The following is a 26,210-nucleotide window of genomic DNA, read 5'->3' as shown; positions in this document are numbered from 1 at the left end:
AAACTACAAACCTCGTGCACATTTCATATTAGTCAAAAAAAGGTTAAACGGGCTTTAGTTTTGTTTCCACAGCTTAAAGAAGACAGAAGTTCTCCATCAACCTGCACCTCAGGAAGTCTTCCATCATCCCCATATCACCATTGGCGAATCAGAGCTCAAATCAGTCCAGCAGTTTAATTCCCTGGGCAGCCTCATCTCCTCGGATGGTGAGATTGATGGGGAGATAGACAACAGGTTAGCAAAGGCATAGAGAGCTTTTGGAAAGCTTCATAAAAGAGTTTGGTGAAATAAACACCTGAAGAAAAGTACAAAGCTCAGTGTTTACAGAGCCATAGTGCTGTCTGCTCTCTTATATGGATCCGAATCATGGGTCATCTACCGCCACCACCTGCGTCTCCTGGAATGCTTCCAACGCTGCCTCCGTACAATCCTAAACATCCACTGGTCAGATTATGCGACCAACACATCTGTTCTAGAACAAGCAGCAGTCACAAGTATTGAGGCCACGTTGCTGAGAACACAGCTGTGCTGGGCAGGGCACGTCTCCAGGATGAAGGACCAACCACCGCCTCCCCAAGATCCTGCTTTATGGTGAACTTGGATGAGAGGAGCCCCAAAGAGAAGATACAAGGACTCCCTGAAACAACATCTCAGCCTTGGCCATATTGATCAACATAACTGGTCTACTGACAAGATATAACTGGTCTACTGACAAGAAGTTGAACATGAGCCAGAGTGTGCCCAGGTGGCCAAGAAGGCCAATGGATCCTGGCCTGGCTCAGGAACAGTGTGGCCAAAAGGTCCAAGGAAGTGATTCTTCCCCTGGACTCAGCGCTGGTGAGGCCACCCCTGCAGTGCTGTGTCCAGTTCTGGGCCCTCAGCTCAGGAAGGACATTGAGGTGCTGGAGCAGGTCCAGAGAAGAGCAACGAGGCTGGGGAAGGGACTGGAGCACAAGTGCTGTGAGGAGAGGCTGAGGGAGCTGGGGCTGTTCAGCCTGGAGAAGAGGAGGCTCAGGGGAGACCTCCTCACTCTCTGCAACTCCCTGACAGGAGGGGGGAGCCAGGTGGGGGTTGGTCTCTTTTCCCAGGCAACTCTCAGCAAGACAAGAGGGCTCGGGGTCTTCAGCTGTGCCAGGGGAGGTTTAGGTTGGATATTAGAAAGAATTTCTTTCCAGAGAGGGTGATCAGCCATTGGAATGGGCTGCCCAGGGAAGTGGTGGATTCTCCATCCCTGGAGGTGTTTAAGGACAGACTGGATGTGGCATCAGTGCCATGGGCTGGGAACCACAGCGGGGTTGGATCAAGGGTTGGACTTGATGATCTCGGAGGTCCCTTCCAACCCACCTGATTCTATGATTCTATGATTCTATGATACTCTGGCCTCCAATCGGGAGGTCTGGAGACACACCATCTATAATGCTGCTGATGCCTTTGAGAAAGCACCAGGATCACTCTGGAGGAGAAAAGACAATTTAGAAAGAATCGTGTCTTGCAGAATATTCCACCTAAGGAGTCTTTCTGCTCTGCCTTTTGCAACTGGACGTGTCTATCTCGTATTGGCCTCTTTAGCCACCAAAGTGCTTGTAACAAACAGAGCCCTTCCCAAATCTTCGTTCGCAAAGCCCGGCCATGATGATAATGAAGATGATGATGACATCTGCCACACAAATAGATAATCAATCCTTGGGAATTTACTGCTCACAGGCAGGGAAAAACACCAGACCAGGTTGGATTCACATCCACCCTGGGAGGTTTTCAGGATTCAACGGACAAAGGGCCTGGCTGACCTGACCAGCCCTGCTCAGAGTGCTCCAGACGAACGTCTTTTAAGTCATGTTTTAAAGAAAAATAAGTTTAAAATCACTGCTTTACATATTCTTCCAAGCAGTGTCTCCAACTGAGGAGCCCAGAGTGGGCAGCTGACTACCTGAATTACAAGAAGCTACTCCCATTTCCAGGAAATATTCCAATTTTCCTCAGGAATAAAGCTCTTGGTTGTGTAATCACACACCTTTCTCTATTAGCTCCAGACTTTACTCAACATCTTGCATTTGATCTTTTGTTGCCAGACCATACAGAACTTTCTGCCTGGTTTTAAAAGAAAACCAAAATCTGCCTTTTAAATCAGTTCTTTCAGTAGCTCAGTAAAAAGCCTTGTGTTTTTATATTGCAGAAGCATTAAAAAGTTCTTAACTGAAATATGGCAAATAAAAATACAGCAATAGATAGAAATATAGCAAATACAGCTGAAAAATGAATTCCCCCGTGGTGAAATTCAAAACTACAACCAACAGGTAATGAAACAGAGTAGAAACTAAATTTTTTTCTTACCTGTAACACCTGCACAAACCTCTCCAAACAAAAATACCATGAGGTGGATTTAGGAGAACACTGAATTTGTCTTGTAGGGTAAATCTCAGACAACTGAACTAAGCAGAACTTACCTCATCAGGAGAGAGAAGGTAAAGAGGTGTTAAGGCTGGAAGTTCACTTAATTCACAGCTCAGGCCAAGTGACACCAGGATGTCCTTGAGAACTTCGTATCTCTTGGTGTTGCTCATCTTCAGCAAATTAAAATCCTCTTCAGTTTGGACATCCATGGAATTGCTGTCCAGTTCCAAGTGGGCCTGGCAGGATATGGACAAAGGGAATTAAAAAAAAAAATCAGTTTGCAGTTCAGGGATCACAGCTGCCAATCCACTACAATTTTCTGTGAAATCTATCTAAAATATGCCTTCTTAATAAACTGGGGTTTTCCTGGAGGAGATGTTCAAACTTACATTTATTAATGAAGTTTATCCTTCTACTTTTCATGTCTGCCAGAACCAACAGCAAGATGGGTCATATTCTGGCTTGTACCAGAGAGGAATTACATCAAAATTGAAAGAGCTTTACCAGAGGTTGTAGAAGATCTGAAGAACTCAGAGAAGTCCTTACTGTGTCACAGGAATTAAGCTGAAATCAGTGCAGATCAAGAAATGCTTCTGTCTAAAAAAATGACTTTCTCACCTGGTAGAGAATCACTCCTCAGGGCTGCAGCAGATGCTTAAAAGCAGAAATTAAATAAAACAGAAAAAAAGAAATCCTTTACAGACCTCCTTTTTTCTGGTTTTCTTTTTGTGTTTGATGGTTTTTGTGAGGGTTTTTTTTTGGTTGGTTTGTTTGTTTTTTAAATAATTGTTTGGAGATATTTAGAAGACCTTGTATTCTACTACATGCAGATTCATTTAATGAAAATCACAAGCTATTCTTTGCTCATTTCTTCAATTTTGCACGGTTTAATGATGTTCTTCATGTTTCCTACATGATCTGCTTTATTGAAATTCAGGGAAATGAATGACAGTGGATGTCCCTGGATCCCTGGAAGTGTCCAAGGCCAGGTTGGACAGGGCTTGGAGCAACCTGGGCTGGTGGAAGGTGTCCCTGCCCATGGCAGGGGGTGGCACTGGGTGATATTAAAGGTCCCTTCCCACCCAAACCATTCCATGGCTATAAAAAAATGGAAATGGGGGCAGGACACACAGACCAGAAGAGCATAAAACCAAAGGGAAACGTTTCTGTGACAGAATATTTACTGGCTGATGTCACTGCCTGTCCCCTGAAGAGAAAACAATAAGGCTTTTCAAATCCACACTGGAAGTCATTTAGGATTATAAAATGACACGCTAATCCTCTTAATCTGATTTTTGAAGCTGTGCTGTAATGCCCTTTTTCTGGGGAGGGGGGGAAACCTCTGCAGTATTAAGTTTTACTACAGCAGAAGGGTCACTTTAAAGGCTTCAGCAAAGCAGGTTTTACCCTGGAGCTTTGCAGAAACAGTTTCTAATCGATTTTCTAGTCCATGCACCCAGCACATGGGTGGCAAAGCTGCCTACCAAAAAAAAACCCAGCTCTAAACATGTTACTATATCTAACAGTTTCCAAAAAACCAGCAGATTTAACCTGATAAACTGAGGAGAGATGAAAACACTTCCAAGAAAGCCCAGGAATGTTTCTGAACTACATAATTGCAAGAAAAGTATCGATACCTGATCTGTGAGCAGTGAAATTTGAGTACTCTGGGCTCCTGAGAAAGTTCTCCTCTACCTAAAATATTGGTAAAAACACAACCTTTCATAAAGCTGTGTCTCTATTATATTCCTTAATTTAATTTACTTAAACACTGGTAAATAAATCTTGCTCTACTTTTCTCAATGTGCTTGGTAGATTCATACTTCCAGGGCATACACTTATTTTCTAAACTTGGTGGTACTTCTTATCAGCCTTTCCATCACTCAAAACTTAGAGTTGTGAATATTTAAATAATCAGTGACCAACATTTACCTTTAACACACCCATTATCCACAGAGAGAAACATTAATAAAAAATATTATGAACACTTGAACTTCTCTGTTGCCTAATTTTTTTGAGGGTTTTGTTTGGTTGTTGGGTTTTCTCTTTTACCAGAGATCACAATACCCTAACACTGGAGAGGCACCTCTTTGCTGGGATATTGTTTCTAAGTGGAATGAGTAAGATTTTGGCTCATTCACTCCCCCAGGTGCTCTGAGCTATTTAAAAATTACAGAATGTTAAACATTTAAAACTTTAAAGCCTGAAGAAAAGACTTGGGAAATATAAAAGCAAGTTTCCAGCAAGGTTTATTTTACACTCTCTGCTTCATCATAGTTCATATTTTAGTAAGAATGACTCTTTTTTTATTTTGCCAGTATAAGCTTTCACCCCAAGCCTGTTACAATTTCGCTCTTCCTGTTCCTGCCTCCCAAAATCTGCAGAATTCCCACCTCTGTCACTGCACAACCTCCAGCAGGCAGAAAAGGAAAGTTCTGCTCTTGAAGAGCACAGAATCCCAGAATAACTGGGGTGGGAAAGGACCTCTGGAGATCACCCAGTCCAACTCTCTGCCAAGGCACGGGCACCTGGAGCAGGTGACACAGGAACACATCCAGCTGGGTTTGGGATGTCTCCAGAGAGGGAGACTCCACACCCTCCCTGGGCAGCTGTTCCAGTGCTCTGCCACCCTCCATGGAAAGCCTCATGTTGGGGTGGAACTTGTTGTGTTTTAGTTGATGGCCACTGCTCCTTGTCCTGACCACTGGAAAGAGTCTGGCACCACCTTCTTGGCACCCACCTTGGAGATATTTGCATGGATTGATAAGTAAGACCCTTGCTTACTATGCAAACCTGCTCTTTCTTCCACCACCCTCTGATCTTTCCTGATGCCCACCTGCCTGGCTCTGTGGTGAAAACAGGGAAGTGGAACAGCAGTGGTATTCCTTAAGATCAAAAGAAAACCATTCTGCATCCAAAGTCCTTGTACCTCCACCAACACACCCATCTGCACCTCAGGGGGTGGGGAGGCCCTGGCACAGGTTGCCCAGAGAAGCTGTGGCTGCCCCTGGATCCCTGGAAGTGTCCAACACCAAGCTGGATGTATCTTGGAGCAACCTTGGCTAGTGGAAGGTGTCCCTGCCCATGGCTTGGATGATCTTTAAATTCCCTCCCAACCCAAAGCATCTCACACTTCTCTCCTTGACAGGAATCCCCAAGATCATGCAATGGGAAAAAATGAACTTTTCCCATGTAGCCACGTGAAAATTAATCCTTCCACATGCACAGTACCTGGCAAAGAATGGCTTCTCCTCCACTGTCTCTGTGAGTCAGATGAACAATAACCGGGTCTTTCTCAGCGTTATTTAACCGACACAATGTCTTCACTTTGCCACTGTCTTCCTTTCTTCCTTCCTCAAAAACACAGCCACTGACCATCAGATCCAGCTTCATTTCAGGGCTGTCCTTTTTAGGGACCACCAGCTCGTGGACAGTCCTCCTCAGCTTGTTCTTCCGCTTTACCCGGACGCCGCCGAAAGCGAAGGACGAAGAAAGCCCGAGAATCTTTCCGCCTTTGCATAAAAATTTCATGAACTGCTTGTGGGTCACCTCTGAAATGGGCTCCTCTGTGGCAATGACCAGCAGCAGGGAGTTGTCAATCCAGGGATCCCTCAGCACTTGCTCCTGGTGCAGCTGGTAGATGGTGTAGCTCTCGGCATCGACGCATTCCTGAAGGATTGATCTGAGCTGCTCAAATTTCACCGTGGCCTTTCCAGAGCCAAGGTAAATCAACACATTCGGGGGCTTCCCAGCGAGGTTCACCCTCTTCATCCCTTTTTCTAGACAGTCATCCTTCTCCTCTTCCAGCTTGTTGCTGGAATCATCAGGAAGCTCCGGAATGTTTTCTGCAGAGGCAAATTTAACCGATTCGATGGTGCTGTTCTCCAGTTGCAGGCACTCGTGGCAGCTGGAAAGATGCAAGTGGTGATGTTCTCCAGACAGATTGTTGGGCTCTTCCTCATGATCACCTTCCTCCTCTGGCTTGGATTTCTCCTCTTCACTTTGTCCTCCTGACCCTGATTTCACAGTAGTCCCAAAATTCGCAGCAGGATTTACTTCATCCATTTGTGTGCTTTGCTCTTTCACGGGTGGTGCCTCCTGTGCCAACTCCTTCAGAGCAGATTCCTGTAAATGGACAGCTGGAAAAGGTAAAGGACACAAAAAAACAGGGGTTAGAAAAATGGCATTAAAAGAGCTGTTATAAATATTACTAACACAGCAGGATTTCATTGGATTTCAGCACAAATCATCTGTAATAGCATAAATTTCACTTGTTTGGCACCAAATCCTATGTCCCCCCCAAGAAGAAAATAAATTTGGACTTACAACACAAGCCTAATGACTCTTTGTTTCAAAGGACAAAATGAAGCAAATGAAACACCCTGGAAAAAATACTGATCTTTTAAGGAGAGCAGGGTGGAAAGTCACTTGCTGCTCTTTTGAAATAAACTGTTTTGAAATAAACTATTTTGAAATAAGCTAATATAGTGATGATGTTGGGCAAGACTGAGATATTGAACACGTCTCTTGCATTGCTGAAGGTTGCAGATAAAGGTTTGGCACAAGCAAAGGGTGTAAAAAAAGAACTGAGCTGCTTTCAGGCTGCAGAAAGGGAGAGAGAACCACCACCAGCAAGATCTGGGAGCTAAGAATCCAAGGAAATAAGAAGCAAATACGAAGAATTGTTAAACCTTCCCTTTTCTCCCCCTGAAAACAACAGAATTGCAAAGATAAACAATTTATAGCAAACACAAGTAAGAAAAAGAGGAGCAAAGGTGATTATTGTCAGCATGAAACTTGCAAACTAATTACGAAAGAGGAGAGAAAAATACTCTTCATAAGGGAGGGTTTTTTCAGCTGCTGAGCCACGAAAATATTTCAAGTTTTAGTCTGAAAAAATTTATTGAATCCTTTTCCACTCATACAAGACCAAATAAACTTACTATGCTCTTAATTTCATGAGAAACTCGCTTAACAAAGTTTTGTTACAATACACCAGATGCAAGTTCAATCCCTTTCTTCACTTAGCAACACTTGCATTCCCTTGAAACTATATCCCCTCTGGAGCAGAAGCTTGAAGCAAGGTTGTTTGATATCCCAAGAGAATTTCCCAGCTCCCAGGTTATTCCATCACCAGCCCCCACCAGCCCCATTCTCCTGGATCTACATTAAAAAAAAACCAACAAAAAAAAAAACAACAAAAAACCCCCCAAAACAAAAACAAAAAAAACCCAAACAAAAAAACCCCAACCAACCAACCAACCAAATTGTTCTCAATCCATGTTTAGCTTTTAACAGACTTCTATTTCAAGTATAAAAAAGAAGAGAACATCTGCCTCAAAACTTCTGGGTTTGTTTTTTGGGTGGGGGATTTTTTTCAAACACATTCATGTTAATGTAACAGCCAAGATTTACATAAACAATATTTTTTAACTTCACCTTTGTGACAGTCACACAATCAAGCATTTGCAAATGGTTAAACACCACCTTGGGCACTTGGAGATCTCATCATACTGAGGTTAATTATTGGTAGTAGCTTATGAGGCTTTAAACAAAAAGAGGAGGGGGGTATTCCAAAAATCTTCACATCTATTTTGCTGCTATTTCTGTTATTGCTTCTGTAAGACATTCTGCAAAGAGGGAAGGTGTTCAGCTTTACAAGGATCTTCATATTTGACAATATTCAGTATAAAACGGAGGCAATTCTCCCCTGTGAGGGTGGTGAGGGGCTGGGATAGAATTCCCAGAGAAGCTGTGGCTGCCCCTGGATCCCTGGAAGTGTCCAAGGCCAGGTTGGACGGGGCTTGGAGCAACCTGGGCTGGTGGAAGGTGTCCCTGCCCATGGCAGGGGGTTGGAACTGGGTGATCTTTAAGGTCCCTTCCAACCCAAACCATCCTGTGAAAACAAAGTCGAGCTACAGAGTCATCAACTGCCTCAAGAAAACACTGAGCCAAAATAAATGCAAGTTTTTATAGGTAGGTATAAAGACTATATGCAAAGTCCTCAAATAACCACGAAACAAACCTGTTCTGCTATTAAAAACCATCATGAAATACTTACAAACAATCTTGTGTGGCACCATTCCGTTATCCATCTGAAGCCTGTCTTCCAAGAATGCTATTCCAAGGCTACTGAAATTATCTACACTTGCTTCAGCAATTAACTTAAAAGGTTCACCAGGTTTATAGGCCAACGGTGAACAATAGTCTGACCACTTCACAACCTAGAATAAAGCATATGAACCTTTTTCAGTTTGAGGAGGTCACAGAAAAACATCCAAATATCAGCAAAATTATGAGTTTTCAAGGTGACCTGGACAAGATTTGAATACAACCCAAAGAACCTGCTGAGGAAGGGTCATTTATGCAGCAAAACCGGCTACAAGATTCAGCCCTGACAGGAGAAAACAACAGCAACATCCACACTAAGTATTCACAGCAAATTGGGAGTACAAATAAATCATTCCCCAAGTCCAAGGCTATGAAAGTTTCGAGTAATCCAGAAAATTCCAGCAGAGCATTAAATCACATTCTATGAAAAAAAAAATTCTATTTGTATTTATTTCCTTCAGCATAAATTCTAAAGGAGAATGCTGATTAAAAGAACAAAAGTGAACTGCAAGGGTTTAATCAAAGCACACAGTGATTATTAGAAGTATTAACTAAACCCTGAGGGTTCAAGCTACTTATCTACAGCAAAAATTTCCTTTCTCCAGGAAATAAACACTATGCAACTGGGATACACACTCAGATACACAAACCAGTTGTTCTGTGAAGGTGTTTTTGAGACCTGTTTTCATGGCCTAAAAAAAAAAATCAGCCTTTGCCACATAATATATTCCAACTACTGGGAGACAAAGTGAAATTCCCACACAGCAACTCCAGGACTTTGACATTGCCAACACCAAACCACTTCCATGAAGTTCATCTTCTTATCACCACACAGAAGATGTAATACACTGATTAAAGACAGTGAGGAAAAACACTGAATTTGAATGCACAAAATGAGGGTGAGCTCTTGGGTATTTTACCTGTCAATATGTGATGATCAGCTAAATTTACCTTTTCATCAACTGCAGTGAAGTGGTTTGCATGATATTCAAAAGAATCCAGTTCCAACTTTCGACTCTGGAGTATTTCCCAAGGGAGTAAGAAAAAAAAGGAACTGAGAGTTCACCCAGTCTAAATTGCCAATGCCTGAAAATCTGTCTAATGCAGTTTTCCACTTTTTAGGATGTCTTTTAGTTGTTAAGAAAGACAATCTGACTGCATTATAAGTTTGAGGGTTTATCCTTCATCCTCATTGTCCCCGGATAAATGGCAAAAAAAGCATCCAATGTTTACATTAACATACTTTTATCACACTTAGAGCATTGATTTCTAAGGTACAGAAAAGAAGGCACACAGGGGTCTACTTTTTATACTGTTACACACATTTTTTAAGTTTACACACTTCTTTCAAACCTTTTCATAACACACTACTATTGCTAAATATATACATTCTATAAGTGGTGTTAGCCTAAAACAGTTTTCTCTATCTTCTTTTTATCTTTAAGTGCAGGTACTCATAACAGGTATTCCTCCACAGGAGTTAGCATCTGCTTTTCTCTCCTTCCCAGGTTGCCCAAGGTCTTTTAGTGGATTCCTGTGTTATCTCAGAGGCCTCTGGCTGAGCTGCTGTTCCAGGGCCTCTAACTGGAACACCTGTTTGGTTCCCTACACTAAATGGCTGTGTTTCCTTTCCAAGTCATTCTCAAAGCCAGTCTCTGACTGGCACAACCCAAGTCAGACCATTCAGTCATGGAATCATGGAATGGTTCAGGTGGGAAGGGACCTTTAAGATCATCCAGTGCCACCCCCTGCCATGGGCAGGGACACTTTTCCCCATCCCACGTTGCTCCAAGCCCCATCCAACCTGGCCTTGGACACTTCCAGGGATCCAGGGCCAACCTATGCCAGAGCCTCACCACTCTCACAGCCAAGAATTTCTTCCTAATATCTCATCTAATCCTACTCTCTGAAGCCATTCACCCTTGTCCTGTCACTCCATCCCTTGGAAATAGTCTCTCTCCGTCTTTCTTACAGCTCCTTCAGGTCCTGCAAGACCACAACTGTCACCCCAAAGCTTCTCCTCTCCAGGCTGAACAATCCCAGCTCTCCCAGCCTTTCCTCCCAGCAGAGCTGCTCCAGCCCTGGGATCCTCTTGGGGCCTCCTCTGGACTGTCTCCAGCAGCTCCATGTCCTTGCTGGGCTGTTCCCCAGAGCTGGAGGCAGCAGGTGGGGGTCTCAATCCATACTCATATTGGTGGCCTTTGGATATCTAACAAGAAAACTGGCTGGGTACCATCTGGTACCTTGCTTATCCTGACCCTTATTGAAAAAATCCCATTTCCAAATGGAAAAGGAGAACAGTCTGTAGTTGTTCCCCACAAGATCAGCAGCATGTTTTTAAGCTCTGGGCCAAACTTCAGCTCTGCAACACGAGAGCAACTCACAAGTTCAAGCCAGAACACACAGTTGGTGAGAACCAGCCCTCAAATCCATGGCAGATGGGTCCTGAACTCCTGGGAATAACAACCACCCACTCCAACGGCGAGCTTCCACCTCCAGGACCTTCTGAAAGCTCCTCAGCACGTCTGTACCACAAAGCAATGCCAGCCCTGGAGTTACAGGGTATATTTTGGAATAAAATGTCCTCCTGGAAAGCAGCTACACCAGACCACGATCCCTTGGAATCCCTGGAGTCAGAGCCAGTCAGACCTCACCCCACTGTCACCAGGGACGCGTGTGACCAAGTCAGCCAGAACTACCCCAACCAACTGCCTGGACAACACTTCCCAGAGGGAAAGGATTCCCAGCTGGGGTTAATTTATTGGTACAACACCCACAGCTGGGAAAGGAAGTCTCCAGTTGTAATCCTGAGGTGGAAAACCCTGAGGGCCTGCTGCTAATTTAACAAACATTTATGATGCAGGACACCGACTTCCTTCTCCCTTCTCCTCAGGATATGACTCTGGGCTACTGTGGTGGAGGGTGAGAAACTCAGATAATATTTAGATATCCTTTCTTACCCAGAGAACAGGCACAAGCAGGTGACACCCAGAGGTCACCTGGAAAGTATGAGGAAAATATATTGATGCCCTTGGGCTTTTTTTCGTGGCACCAAGTGAAATATCAGATCTGAAACGTAGTTATTGCTGTGTGGTGCAAATAAAGTGAACACACAGAAGTGCCTCACAAAGCAAAGCCTTCTTAAAGGGATATTAGGAAGAAATTTTTTACTCTCAGGGTGGTGAGGACCTGGCACACCAAAACATATGACTTATAATCCTTGACAAGGCAACAATCCATTTTTCTTCACAGCAGAACAAAAATCCTCAGGGAATATTTTTTAAATTATTTTTTCTTTTTATGTTTTCTGGGTCCACCTCATTTTCAATAAAAACCAGTCACAGATCCCTGATAGTCCTATAAGGAATGGCATTTCTGGCTACAGGAGCAACATTCCCTGGCTCTGGTGACATCTGGGTGCCAGAGGTCCCAGAATTAAGAGCACTTCACTACAAGTGACATGGACACAGAAGAATAATAAACAAAATACAACAGCAGTCCTTTTCCTCTTTAGTTTTGGTCTTGTGCCTGGACTATCCCTTTTGAGCTCTGTAAATCAAATGAATTATTAATGGCCACATAAGAATGCAAATATTTTCCATTCTAAAGAAAACGATAGCAAGAAGATTTAAAAAAAACTCTGTTGAACAATAAAGCCCAAAAGAAGAAATAATTAGAGCTTCAATGTAGATGGTTTTGTGGATCTTTCTGCTATAAAAAAGTACAAAAAAAAATTAAAATTGTGTCTGAATTGGCCCAGCACTGTTCCCAACCTGCCCTCCTATTCCTGCACTCAGATTAGATAAGTCTATTTACCAACCCCTCTGCTCTCAGTGTTCACTCAGCAGAGAATTGCTGGAATATCTCCTGGAAAACACGTGATCCTCACCCAGGGAACCAGACAGGCCACAAGCACCTGTGTGTGTGGCTGTAACTCCAAGCAGGAGCCTGAAACCTGATTCCAGGAAACAAGGATGGGCCCTTCAGGGTGCTGAGCAGGGACCGTTCGGGACAACACCTGATCCACGGCCCTGGGTGGTGATCCCAACTTGTGGCAGAGCCTGTTTCATGGAAGAGCTCTGGAACCCCAGCAAACAGACCAGATGTTTTACTGCTGCCTACCCAGAGACATCCCAGCTTGCACATCTTCCCATTCCTGCTCTTTCCTGGAGGCAATGAGGTCTGTTCTGTTCTCTCCAGCACCTAAAGGGGACTTAAAAGAAGCAGGAGAAGGACTTTCCACAAGGGCCTGGAGTGACAGGACAAGGGGGAATGGCTTCAAACTGACAGAGGGCAGGGTTAGATGGGGGATATTGGGAAGGAATTTTTCCCTGCAAGGGTGGGGAGGCCCTGGCACAGGTTGCCCAGAGAAGCTGTGGCTGCCCCTGGATCCCTGGAAGTGTCCAAGGCCAGGTTGGACGGGGCTTGGAGCAACCTGGGCTGGTGGAAGGTGTCCCTGCCCATGGCAGGGGGTCAAAATGAGATGATCTTTAAGGTCCCTTCCAACCCAAACCTTCCTGTGATTCTGTGACTCTCTTCACCAAGGAAAGCACAGAGCACACACAGCACGGGAGAGCCTTGGGAAGGAACAAGAAGAACCTGGACTGCTTGGAAGATTCTTCCTCCCTGCATTTTAAGTTTATTTTTTGCTCTGGGTCACAACCTTTCTCCCCCTTCAGACCTGCATCTAAACTGAGTTAAGAGATATTACATCACCAAAATCATCAAGGCTGGAAGAGACTTTCAAGCTCATCCAGTCCCACCCTCACCCAGCAGCACCACAATCACCCCTAATCCATGTCCCCAAGGGCCACATCCAGGTGCCAATTCAATTATATATTCAGTAATTCAAGTGTTAGAACACCATCTTCTAAATCCATATCTTGAACTTTCAGTATAGTAGTGGAAAAGGCACTGCTCTAAGATTTCTAAGGATCTAGAACATTTAGTAAGTATGCTTGCCATAAATATTTCAGTACTAGCTGAATTTATATCTCTGGATGCCTCAAAACACTTTATAAGTATTGCATTTATAAATTACATTTGCACTAAAAGGCAACCACACCTTTTTAAAATTCCAACCAAGTAGCATTTTCCTGCTGCATTCCACAGAAAAGCAAAGAGACTAAAAGATGGATTTTGGTTTCACTTCTGCAGACTGACAAAATAATCCAAATGCATAAAACTCTAACTGGTATTATAAAATCACAATGAAAGGAAGATTCCAAGACAAGACTTTTATTTCATAGAATCAGAGAGTGGTTTGGGTTGGAAGGGATCTTAAAGATCATCCAGTGCCACCCCCTGCCATGGGCAGGGACACCTTCCACCAGCCCAGGTTGCTCCAAGCCCCGTCCAACCTGGCCTTGGACACTTCCAGGGATCCAGGGGCAGCCACAGCTTCTCTGGACAACCTGTGCCAGGGCCTCACCACCCTCACAGCCAAGAATTTCTTCCTAAAATCCATCTAACCCTGCCCTCTGTCAGTTGGAAGCCATTCCCCCTTGTCCTGTCACTCCTGCCCTTGTCCCAAGCCCCTCTCCAGCTCTCTTGGAGCCCTTTTAGGCACTGGAAAGGTCTCCCTGGAGCCTTCTCTTCTCCAGAGTGAACAATCCCAGCTCTCCCAGCCTGGCTCCAGAGCAGAGGTGCAGTTCCCACCCACAGCCAGAGAAACATGCTCCTAAAAAACCTCATTGAGATATCTGTGGGTCTATTTGAAGCATAAAATAGAACTAAATCATTAACAGTGATAAATTTTAACAAAGAGATTACCTTTTTATTCCTAATACATCATTACAACCCACCTGTTCTGCTTTCTGTGCAAGAAACAGAAAGAACCACTCACCTCTTTTGAAGAGTCAGGTGCTCTCTGCAAGTTCTCTGTCTGAGCAGAACTACTTTCTGTCACAAAAGCTATGTGTTCTGCATTAAGTAACTTCTCAGGATAAATAAAGGGAGAAATGAGGAGGAAACTCCACCTGTTTAAGTCATCAAGGAACTGAAAGAAGCAGAAAAGAAAAGTAAGTCTGTTTAGGAAGCAGCTGATTTAAGAATTCATTTTTAAATCAAGCCCAGCCTAAATTCAAATGTGAGCCTTGAGCCTTGCACGAAGGGTCATGGCTATTTCACATTCCCCATGAGGGAAAAAAAGGGGTAAAATACTGAACCATTACGCAGGAACACATCAAAAATGAAACCAAAAGTCACAACCCACGTTTTTTAAGCCAATTCACACTCCAGCTTTCAGTTTTACAGGAAGAGGGGAAAAGAGTGGGCCACAAAAACCACTGTGCCATTGGCCTTGGGACCCTTGGGAGCCATTTGCCACTGGCAACATTCCTCACCCAACCTGATCCTGCTCTCCCATTCCCACTGCATATTAAACCCTCCTGCATTTGCATCAAAACCCCTCCTTCACTACATAACTCTATAAATAAATAACTCATTCAAAATCAATTTGTCCCTGAGTTATTCTATCCACTTATCAGACCACTGGATGACTGCTTTCTTCATTAAATTTTAAAAATGGTTCTCTCTCTTGTCCCTCCCCAAGCAGCAAATAAAGCTCAAAAAAGCTGGAACCAGCAGGCCAACGAACAGGTTTGAGTTCTCCCCACACCAAATGTTGTTTCAAGTGAGGAAAACGAGAGGAAAAATGAAAACCACGTTTTTTGCAAATGGGCAGTGGAAAAGGATGGTGGGGGGAAAAAATCTCAAAGCTTCACAGTAATCTGTTCTTTTAAAATATCACATCTATTTCTAAGTAGATATTGCACTGAGCTTAGTTTTCTGATGTATTTTAAAAATGGCAAACATTAGAAATACATTTATTTTGCTACTACTATGCTAGAAAAGCACACCTTCAGTCATTTTATGTAGGAAGAGAAGAGAATTTCCCCACAGCACACTGAAAACACGTTCATCCTCCACTTCTCAGATGAAACCCCAGAATATTAAGTTGAGTTCACTGCTCCAACCAGACTTTAGTGAGCACAGAAGCTGCAAGAGCAAACACTATTATCTTCCAGGGAAAGGGAACTGAGCTCAGGAAGCTTTATAGTACCTTAAACATCCCATCTGGCTGAAGATCAAACAAAAAGCCTTTACAGGTTCTGATTTATGACTTGCTGGTATCTTTTAAGCAAATCACTGCTCACAGTCCAGAGTCTGTTCTACCCACTCAGAGAGCAAAGGAGCTTTGCTGGCTGCCCAGAAGCCAAAAAAACCATCCAAGTTAACCTTTTATCTGTTCACAGATGATGCAAAGAGCTGCACAGTGATGCTGCCTCTGCCTTTAACTCAAGGTCAGAGCCCTCGTGTGCCACACACCTGCCCCAGGGATTCTCAGAGCGAGAACTGCCAAGAATTTATTTTTAAGAGACAAAAACATATTGAATAACAGCCCTGACTTTATGCCAAACTTCATGCCAAGCTACAGCTCCCCAGAGGGCTTCTCAGCTCCCAATAAACCGAGAAGCTTATAAAATCAGTCTGCATGAATAACACTGCAGACAGAAAAAAATGTGCTTGCTGTGCAAGGACTGAGGAGAAGCTGCTTCAGAAACGAGCAGAAGTGGAGCAAAGAACAGCAGAAATCAGTAGAAATACCTTCTACAAAACAATAATAATCCAGGGCAAGCAAGGCAAAACACATAGTCAACTTTGTTTTGTTTTGATTGAAATATGAATTAGGTATTTAACTTTGCTGTGGGAGATTCTGAGATTGCCACCATCGCTTTTAAGGATGAAATCATCTGCTCATTAAATAGCAAAAAGGCTGGTTTTAAATGGAACAAGCTCCATCAGCATCTCTGATCTTGTTTTCCCTCGCTGAAAACATTCTCTTTACCCACTGAACTTGTGGAAAGCTTCTCTGCTTCTTAAAGAACAGCACTCAGGCAGTGACACGGTTCATAAATCTGTCTCAGTAATGCCTGTAACAAGGGAAATAATTCCCACCAACACACACATAAACACCAGCAAAAAGCAGAGATCAACAATTCTGGCATTTAGTGACAAATGCAGACAAATCCAACGTTCATTTAAATAATTCAGACTATTCTGGGCAGTGCCAGGGGAGTTCCACTTCTAAGCCTGAAAGTCAAGCAAGCTTAGTTTCAGTTTTGCTTCCTGCAATTCCAAGTGGAACTGGTTCAGGCACTGGATTTTTCCACTGCCCTGGGCTGCCACAGCCTCCCCCCCACCCTCCTCTCCCGCTGCCCATTTGCAGAAAACAAGATTTTCATCTTTCATCTCATTTTCCTCACTTGCAACAACGTTTGTCTGGGGAGAAGCTGCAGGTTCTCTGTAACCAAAAGCTCAGTTCAGATGCCACGACAGATCCAGCGACGTTTTAAACCTCTGACACAAATCTTGAACCACAAACACAGTTTATATTTTTAGACTAAAGCCTTATATGTGCTCAAAGTGTGTTGCTGATATGGAAGGAGGCTTTTCACAAGGGCCTGGAGTGACAGGACAAGGGGAAATGGCCTTAAAGTGAAAGAGAGTGGGGTTGGATTGGATATTAGGAAGCAATTCTTCCCTGTGAGGGTGGTGAGGCCCTGGCACAGGTTGCCCAGAGAAGCTGTGGCTGCCCCTGGATCCCTGAAAGTGTCCAAGGCCAGGTTGGAGCAACCTGGGCTAGTGGAAGGTGTCCCTGCCCGTGGTAGGGGGTGGAATGGGATGATCTTTAAGGTCCCTTCCAACCCAAACCATTCTGTGACTCTTTAAAATACCATCAAGCTCTGCCAGCCAAGCTCTTCTATAACCACAACTGTCCTTACAAAGCTGCATCTAATACACACACACATATATACAGACATAAATACATACACACACATATTTTTATATATATACACATATATACATATATATACACACATATACATATTCTATATATACACACATTTTTATGTGTTATATATTTTATATGTATATACACACATATATACACATATATACATATATTTATATATACACACATATGTATTTTCTATATATACACACATTTTTATATGTGTTATATATTTTATAAGTATACACACATATATATCCATATATATATATATATATATATATATGCATACAGCACCCCTCAGCCCACACCCCAGCTCAACAACCTCTAGCGAGCAGCGAGCAGAGGTAACTACACCCGCACTAACATTCCCTGCCGCGGCACCGCCTGGCTGTCCCTTCATCCATCCCCTTGGCTGCGACAGCACGGGAGACGCTCCGGGCGTTATTCCCCGCAATCCCAAACCCCTCAAGATAAAACCACAGCACCGCTGTCGCACCCGCTGCTCCCCGTTGCCGTGGCAACCCGGGGATGCGCCGCATCCCCGTCACCGCGGTAACCGGAGACACACACACACACACCCCCCAGCCCCCCGCCCGCCTCGCCGCGGCTTTACCTGCGCCTCGCCGGTGAGGAACACCTTCCCGCCGACCCTGAGGCAGACGCGCTCCTCGGGGTGCGGCTGCCGGGCGCAGAAGGTGAAGGAGCAGCGGGAGCGGTGCAGGCTCCGCACGGTGCCGCGGACGAGCGCGGCCGCGCGCGGCCCCCGGCGCGCCCACAGGTACAGGTAGCACAGCGTGATCAGCATGGCGGGCGCGCGCCCCGCCCCGCCCCCGCCCCCGCGCCGCGGCCAATCGCAGAGCGGGGCGTCACTGGCCCGAAGCTCTGATTGGCCGCCGGCGCCTGGCGCGCGAGGCGCCCCGCCCCTTTCGCGCCGTCGCCCCGCCCCGCCTCGCCGGCGCTCAGCCGTGAGGCGGCGGTGCCGCGGTTCGCCTCGGAGGGCTTCCCGTCAGTCCACAATTCTGTGGTGAAAGGACGTGTAAAATTAATAAAAGCCGTCAAAAATCATTAAACGTGGCTTGGGGCGTTGTGTTTGCACCGGGATAGTTGTTCCCGTGCTCTGGAGGAAGAGGAGGAGGGAGGAGCAAGTGATGAACTCTCGCCCCGAGCGCCGCGACCCGGCGCCTCAGGGAATGGCGGAATGGTTTGGGTTGGAAGGGACCTTGGAGATCATCCAATTCCACCCCCTGCCATGGGCAGGGACACCTTCCACTAGTCCAGGTTGCTCCAAGCCTCGTCCAACCTGGCCTTGGACACTTCCAGGGATCCAAGGGCAGCCACAGTTTCTCTGGGCAACCTGAGCCAGGGCCTCACCACCCTCACAGCCAAAAATTTATTCCCAATATCCAATCTAACCTTGCCTTCCTTCAGTTTAAGGCCATTCCCCCTTGTTCTGTCACTCCATCCCTTGTCCAAAGTCCCTCTCCAGCTTTCTTGTAGCTCCCTTAAGGCACTGGAAGGGACTCTGAGGTCTTCCCAGAGCCTTCTCTTCTCCAGGCTGAACAATCCCAACTCTCCCAGCCTTTCCTCCCAGCAGAGCTGCTCCAGCCCTGGGATCCTCTTGGGGCCTCCTCTGGACTCTCTCCAGCAGCTCCATGTCCTTGCTGGGCTGTTCCCCAGGGCTGGAGCAGCTCTGCAGGGGGGTCTCACCTGAGGGGGCAGAGGGGCAGAATCACCTCCCTCACCTGCTGGTTACTCCTATTTTAATGCAGCCTCAGATAAATCCTGCAGCTTCTGCTCTCAAAGCATGGAATCACAGAATCGTGGAATTGTTTGGGTTGTAAGAGACTTTAATCTCATTCCAACCCCCTACCATGGGCAGGGACACCTTCCACTAGACCAGGTTGCTCAGAGCTCCATCCAACCTGGCCTTGGACACTTCCAGGGATGGGACATAATGTTCATTTCCACCATGCATGGCAGAAACAGGTGACAATATCATTTGGAGGGTCAAATAGTTTAAGTATTTTTTCTTCTCCACCTCAAGCTTAAAAAATTCCAGCCTAGTGCTGCTGCCACATCCTTCACTACAGAAAGAGGAACAAGGTCTCCAGTGGTCCTAACCTGGACCTAACATCAGACACTGCTCCTTTGTGTGACTTTATCTCATGCAGGAAGGCAAAATACTTACCTCGGGCACATCAAAGGAAAGAAAACAAACAAAGTATACAACCTGCAAAGAAAGCTCTCAACTTTGGAATTCACTTTCTCCCTTTTAGTTCAACAGCACCTGCACTGCTGACCCTCAGAGAGCACCACAAAGCACAACTGTTTGTGTAACCTTTGCACAATGAGGAACTCGCTTTGCTTTATCCTGTGTTGGGATTGAACACAGTTCACTACAGTTTTTCAGGTTCCCTTACCCTGGCAAAGTTCATGAGTAAATGAGAAAACTGAATCAAAACTTCATCTTGCAAGGGAATCTAAAGCAGAACAGTACACAGGCAAAAACCAACCCAATTGTAAGACAGGTTTTGACATATAATTAAATTTGGCACATAATTAATTTGGAGCCATTACGTTGTTGTAAATTTTCTAGTTTTTATTATGGTGTAGCTTAGACTTAATCATGACAAGCTTTGATTAAAGGGTTAAGAATTTTAGATTGGGAATCAGATGATGATGATGATGATGATGCCAAGGCCTTGTATGCATTGGGAAATGTAGTAAAATAGGTTTTCTATAACTATGTCAATCAGTTCCTCCTTACAGGAAGGTGGAAGGAAACCTTGGAAAGAAACAGTGAGTAATATCAGCCCTCAGACATCCCATTACTCTGCCGTGTAACCTCAGTGTAGATGAGCTTTTCTTTCTGACTTTAAAGGAATATTATGAGACTGGCCTTGCTGTGCTTTGTGAACAGCTCTGCTTCCTTCTCCCTCTGTTCCTCAAAAGCTTTTCCAAGGGTTTCTATTTGAGGAACTTTGCATGCTGTCAGTGCCCCTGTGATTTTGTTTAACACCAGATATTATCCAAAATGCCATAGAGGTATCCTGTTTCCTTGAATATATTCAATTTATATAGAACACAGCACTTTATAGGGAACACCCTTTATTCTTGCGAATGCACAAGTGCTTTTATGAGAAAACTGAGTAAAACCCATTTCCCACAAAGATAAAAAGCCTCTTACAATGAACACAAAATGATTAGAGAATCACAGAATATGCTGAGTTGGATCACGTGGCTCAGCTCTTTGTAAGAGCTGAGTCTGTCCAAGTTATTGTCAGGTGATGTCAGAGATCTGAAAAATACTCCTGGCTTTTTGGGAAAATGGATGAGCAACATAACAGAACCAGTGTCTTCTGATCCTGTGAAGTGTTCCTCACCAAATATTAAAGTTAAGCACCTCATATTAAAATTAAATGTATTGAAAAGTAATACAGTTCTTAAAATTATACAGCTGTGACTGGCCCAACTGCAGTGTTTTTTTATGCTGCTGTCATAAACCATTTTCTACAGCTCTGCAACCTTGAGCTAATGATTCCCATGAAAATTCCAATTAAAGTTTGTGTGGTTTGATTAATTAGTACTATAATGTAATATTGACTCACGTTTTTTCTACGGTGTTACACATCATTATATTAGATTACATTATAGCTCCATCAGTGAAATTATATTTTCAATAATTTTGTAATAAATTTGGTCTTTATCAACAGATTTAATTGAGAATAACTTTGCATCTTCTGGAGAGTTACAAGTAAGTAGTTCAGACTTTAGTCCTGCACTGTTATTCACGTTGGCAGATTCCATCCAGAGCTTTAAATCAATTATCCTCACATACAGATCAGGATCATAAACATCAGTTGTGTAATGCAAACTTCCCTTTCAACTATCAGGTTAAATCAGGATTAAATAAAACTAAGCTGCTGATATTGTATATGTGTATTTAAAAGTGTAATTCAGCAAGGTATTTAATTACAATTTAAGTTACTTAAGAAGTTTGCCAGTTTTTCCTCAGCACTTGTGCTGCTATTTAATACATATTTTGTAATTTGAATGTTATTCATTTATATTTCATTGCAATAATTGTACTGATTTTGATACATAAATATTTAAAGTGATTGAGACTGTGCACATATTTTCTTTTCTTTGAGTTACAGCGCTATTTGCTTAGTTATAACTTCACAGATATCACAAGGTATTTAAACATGGTTGGGAGTAGATTTAGACAGGAGGTACCTAATTCATAATAAATAATCAACGAGCACTCCATGCTCAGTAAATGAAATTATTTTTCCCTCTCTGGAAAGTTCACATTAGAAACCAAGTTGATTTCTATTCAGTCTTAAAGCATACAGGAAGAAAAAAGAATATATTAGGAAGAAATTCTTCCCTGTGAGGGTGCTGAGGGGCTGGGATAGAATTCCCAGAGAAGCTGGGCTGCCCCTGGATCCCTGGAAGTGTCCAAGGCCAGGTTGGACGGGGCTTGGAGCAACCTGGGCTGGTGGAAGGTGTCCCTGCCCATGGCAGGGGTGGGACTGGATCATCTTTAAGGTCCCTCCAAACTCAAACCATTCTGTGATTCTCTATTTTATACTTTGAAATCAAAGATTCCTCAAAGCAACGCCACTCATAACCCTTGTTCTTTGGTGGACAAAGCAATCCTTGGCATAATCTTTCTCCATCCATCAAACAGGAATTTAATCAAAGGAACAATCCTGTAGTCCTGAGGGAGTCACCAGGCCTGTCTTTAAATCCTCTCACTTTCACTATTTTTGTTTTGTTTTTTTTTTCTCTTTTAAAGCCAGGACTTGAAAAATACTTCAGCCACTAAAAAAAAATTATTTTACATTTAAAATTCTCTTTGCACCCCTGTTTTTTAGGAGAGGACCTGGATGAGCTTTTCCAAGCTCATGCAAAAAGTGTGTTTACATCATATATTTCATATGGAGCAAGTACAGATTCTGTAAAACAGGGACAGGAGGATAAAGGGCATTTGTTAACAAATATCTTTTGTTTCCCTGGGAGTGCCCTCCTGGGACAGCCAAGGTGGGAGCCCATCCTACCTTTGAACTCTTTGAGGGAGTAAAAAAAAAAAACCTCATTAAGGACATTTCCCTCCTTTTACCTGAGGCTTTGTTTGTTTTAGGTGAGTTTATTTGTTTTAGGTGAGTTTTTGTGGCAGTTCAGATAAAGAAGGGGCTCAAAGCCCAGCCTGGCCCAGGTTTTAGAGCATCCAAAGGCCATGGAAGGAGCAGCCACGAGCCTCCAGCTCCAGGATCCGGCAGGACACATCCATCCCCATTCCCAGGGCTCCTGGCAGCTCCAGCAGCACCTGCCTCGACTGGAGAGGTAAGGAAGGCACAGGGAGGTTTTTCCAGCAGTATTCCTTGGGAAAATCCAACTGTAAGAATCATTTGAATGTCACTATTCCGGCATTGAACAGACAGCAGAAAACATTTTTCAGCTTTGTATGTGTCTGAAAATGTTTCTTGTTAAATGTTTGATAGGTTTATTTTGTTTGTTTTTTTTCTGATACTTTATCCTTGTCAGTCAGATATTACTTATAAATGAAAATCAAGGTTGTGATCACCGATTTATTATTAATATTATATTTACATTTATTTACCTTATATAGCAGAAAGCACTTTTCCATTTCCCCACCTGGATCCTGCACAGCAGCAGAGATGGAAAATACTGTGGAAAAGAGCATCCCCCCCCCACCAAAAAAAAAGGCAGATGCAGCACCCACCACTCCATGTGCTCTCTTAGGCTAATTAGATTAGATTAATTCTGGATTCTGTCTGATTAATTCTGGAATTGCTGATTCAATAAATAACCAGCCTCTCAATGCCAACATGGAATGTGTATTCAGATACCCTGGCAGAGAGGGAGGGAGGGGTAATTTTTCTCTAGAAATAAAAAGATTTCATCATTATTTAGATTATTTAGATTTTGAGTTCACTGCAGACACTTTGGAGCTGGGAAATCCTGAAGGGAAAAGGAGATCTTCGGGAAAAACAGGCAAGAGAGCGTGTGGTTTGTTTAATCACTTGGGAGGCAGAAGGCAAAATATTGCCCTAGAAATCAGATTTACCAAATCAAAATGCTTTCAGGGGTATGATGGGATTGTTGGGGCTGTGGAGTTGGACTGGATGATCCTTGTGGGTCCCTTCCAGCTCAGGATATTCCATGATTATTGTACCTTAACCTTGCAGCAGCCCTGCTTTGTGGAGGCCCTGGACACTCAGAGCCAGGGATGGGGAGACCACAGAGAACCAACAAACGGTGAGGCTGAATTCTGGAGAAAATAATCCCTCTGGAAAACAAGGGCAGGAATTGGACACATGGGAAACGAGACTTTTGGTCATTCCTTCATTTGTTCTTTCAAGCATTTTTTTTCAGTTTTAGAAAACACGGTTCCAATGACACTGTCCTGTACCTGGGGATGGTTAAGGGTATCTCTAATTTTGTGTCAGATATAGAATTATTATCAGCTCTTAAAGAGCTGCAGAAACAATTGCTTACTCCACAAAACCCTTATTTTAACAGCAGTTCATATTTGCTTAATTATATATATATATTATTATATATATGAAATTATATATATATATTATATATATATAAAAAAATCCTCCTTTTGAAATCTCCAGGCCTAGTATGGATGTGATGCTTTGTATAGAGAGGGAGTGAAAATGACTTTAAGGTGAAATGTAAAAAACATATTTTCAGGTGCACAGTCTTATTTATTGGGGTTTTTTTTAGGGGGAGGGATGTTGCTGTAGCTAAACCACCCAGGAAATGAAGAGAAAATTGAATTTTAAAGTAACTTTTACTGCCTTTGAGATCTACTGTCATTATTAGTTTTACTTCCTCAAGTGGGAAGATTTATTGGGCTCCAGGAACAAAAATAGAGAATTAAGCACAATCAACACAGGTCCTGCTGTCTTATTCTCATGAGAATTCTCACTCTTACAGTGATGGTTTCAAGAAACTATTTGTGACATCAGGAAATTGTGATTTCTTACTGACATTATGTTTTTGTTGAAAAGTTTATCCAACCAGCTCAAAAGTTTTAATTCACACTCGGGCTTCTGCCCACTTGTGTGAGGAGAACATGAAGTTTTCCTGGCATTGTTTGAAGCCAGTTATAAATTAAACAGTTGGTTTCAATTTTTAAAATATTAAAATATTTTAAAATTTAAAATTTTTAAAATTTTTAAAATTTAAAATATCCTTCCAGAAGCTTCTCAGATCCTTCTTATCCAAACTTTCTGGTTCATCCACACTCCTGCAGCATCTGAGATGCCTCTGTAATGTGGGATATAATGAGGGCTGAAGGATCAGGAGATGTCCCAAACACTGGAGACTAAAGCAAATTAAAGTTTCAATATCTTCTTTGTAGTTAAAAAAAACCCTCAAACAACAATTTAGGAATTTACATGTAAGAATCCAACCTGACAAATTGAAAGATGCAGAGAAAAGCACCAAAAAATAAAAAGTACTGGTGAAAAATATTAAACTAATAATTTCACCTCTATTGCCAAGAATATGTGTAACAATACACCCTAAAGCTACCTATACAAAATATGCTTTTCCTTTTATAAAAAGTAACACTTTTCCAACTAAATATAAATATACTGTTATTTATGCCCAAAGAAAAGCCATGAGAAGTGATTTCCCTGCCCATGGAAGGGGGTTAGAACTTTATGGTCCCAAACTATTCTGTGATTCTACAGTTATTGCCATAACTACAATAAAATATAAGTTAAGAGTGAACATTTTCTGCTGTGTACAAACTGAGGTAGATTTCTGTTTAATTGGCTTTTATCAGAGCTGCTTTTCAAAAATGTTGTCTGATAGTCTGAAAAGAAAAAGTATATAATGTATTTAATCAATCCCTACTATTATTTATATGATTATTTCAAAATAATATGGATTCCAAAGAGCAAACAGTAGAAACTACAGGTAAATAAAGGTACAAAAGGCTAATTTTAATGTAAAAGTGAAAGGAGCTTTTTTAATGCTGTTTGCACTGAAATATGAGATGCCAGTTGTGTCTTGATTTTGCCGTTTGGGCCCTTAATGTGCTTTTTGTGATCTTTGATCCCAATTAAGCTTCTGATTAGTGTTGGCAAAGAGGTATTTTATAAAACCCTGTTGGAGTTCAACCCCAGCTGGCAACTCAGTATTACACAGCCAGGAAAACCCAATCCTTAAACTGATTGAAAATCCTATTTTCTTCCCAATCACTGAGCTCCCATTTGGTGGTGTTATCAGCTCACTACAGATATTCCATGAGAACTGAAGTAAAATGTACAATTCCCTGGCTTTGTGGCTCATAAAAAGGACAAACTTGGTTAAATGTGCAACTTTTGGCACATAAATTCTCCAAAGTCCACTTAGTCAGAGGAAACCAGGGTGCAGCAGAGCAGAGAGATCAACATTACTGGGGAATTTTACAGAAGAAAATAAGGGAAATCTTCATTTTTAGCCTATTCTAAATCATAAATATATATATATAAAATAAATAATATCTCTTTACAGTCAGAACTGGATGGTCAACTAATAAACTGTAGATCAAAAGGAGCTCTGGGGTTTCAACATCCAGTGAGGTGAGTTAAATCCTATCACTTGATACAGGAAAAGTGACACCTGCCAAGATGAGACACATTCCTTCTCAGGAGAAGAATAACTCTGCCTCTGGAACATCTCTTTTTAGTAAAGCAGTTTAATTACTCATTAAACTGCCCAGGTTTTTATCCCTCCACGAGGAAAAATGCCCAGGCTGAACAGACCCTGAAACAACACAAAAATAAGGAAAAAGTAATCCTAGAAAAACCAAGGTTTTTCTGCCTCATCTAATTTATATTTATATTTATATTTATATTTATATTTATATTTATATTTA

General features: G+C 42.9%; 2 protein-coding genes across 6 annotated transcripts in view; one reads left to right on the top strand and one right to left on the bottom strand.

Annotated features, from left to right (window-relative positions):
• The window catches only part of HLCS (holocarboxylase synthetase), a 113,544-nt gene extending 95,437 nt beyond the window's left edge, over positions 1–18,107 (bottom strand). For 3 of the 5 annotated variants that reach the window (XM_027701745.1, XM_027701748.1, XM_027701749.1), the window contains exons 1-5: positions 17,916–18,107; positions 14,348–14,500; positions 8,453–8,615; positions 5,623–6,530; positions 2,445–2,627 (exon numbers count right to left, since the gene is read on the bottom strand). In XM_027701745.1, coding sequence (XP_027557546.1) covers positions 2,445–2,627; positions 5,623–6,530; positions 8,453–8,615; positions 14,348–14,500; positions 17,916–18,107 — 1,599 coding nt within the window. Of the gene's footprint in view, positions 1–2,444; positions 2,628–5,622; positions 6,531–8,452; positions 8,616–14,347; positions 14,501–17,656; positions 17,765–17,915 lie in introns of those variants that run through there. The other 2 variants (XM_027701746.1, XM_027701747.1) reach the window with 2 other exon arrangements.
• Positions 18,108–22,544: 4,437 nt separating this feature from the next.
• The window catches only part of RIPPLY3 (ripply transcriptional repressor 3), a 4,616-nt gene continuing 950 nt past the window's right edge, over positions 22,545–26,210 (top strand). Inside the window, exons 1-3 of the mRNA XM_027701781.1 lie at positions 22,545–22,651; positions 23,512–23,587; positions 25,847–25,914. Of these exons, the coding sequence (XP_027557582.1) occupies positions 22,545–22,651; positions 23,512–23,587; positions 25,847–25,914 (251 nt within the window). The remainder of the gene's footprint in view (positions 22,652–23,511; positions 23,588–25,846; positions 25,915–26,210) is intronic.

Source organism: Neopelma chrysocephalum, unplaced genomic scaffold (assembly GCF_003984885.1).
Source record: "Neopelma chrysocephalum unplaced genomic scaffold, ASM398488v2 Primary Assembly neopelma1_166, whole genome shotgun sequence".
NCBI classification, from domain to species: Eukaryota; Metazoa; Chordata; class Aves; order Passeriformes; family Pipridae; genus Neopelma; species Neopelma chrysocephalum.
This window is presented reverse-complemented; position numbering and strand designations above follow the sequence as displayed.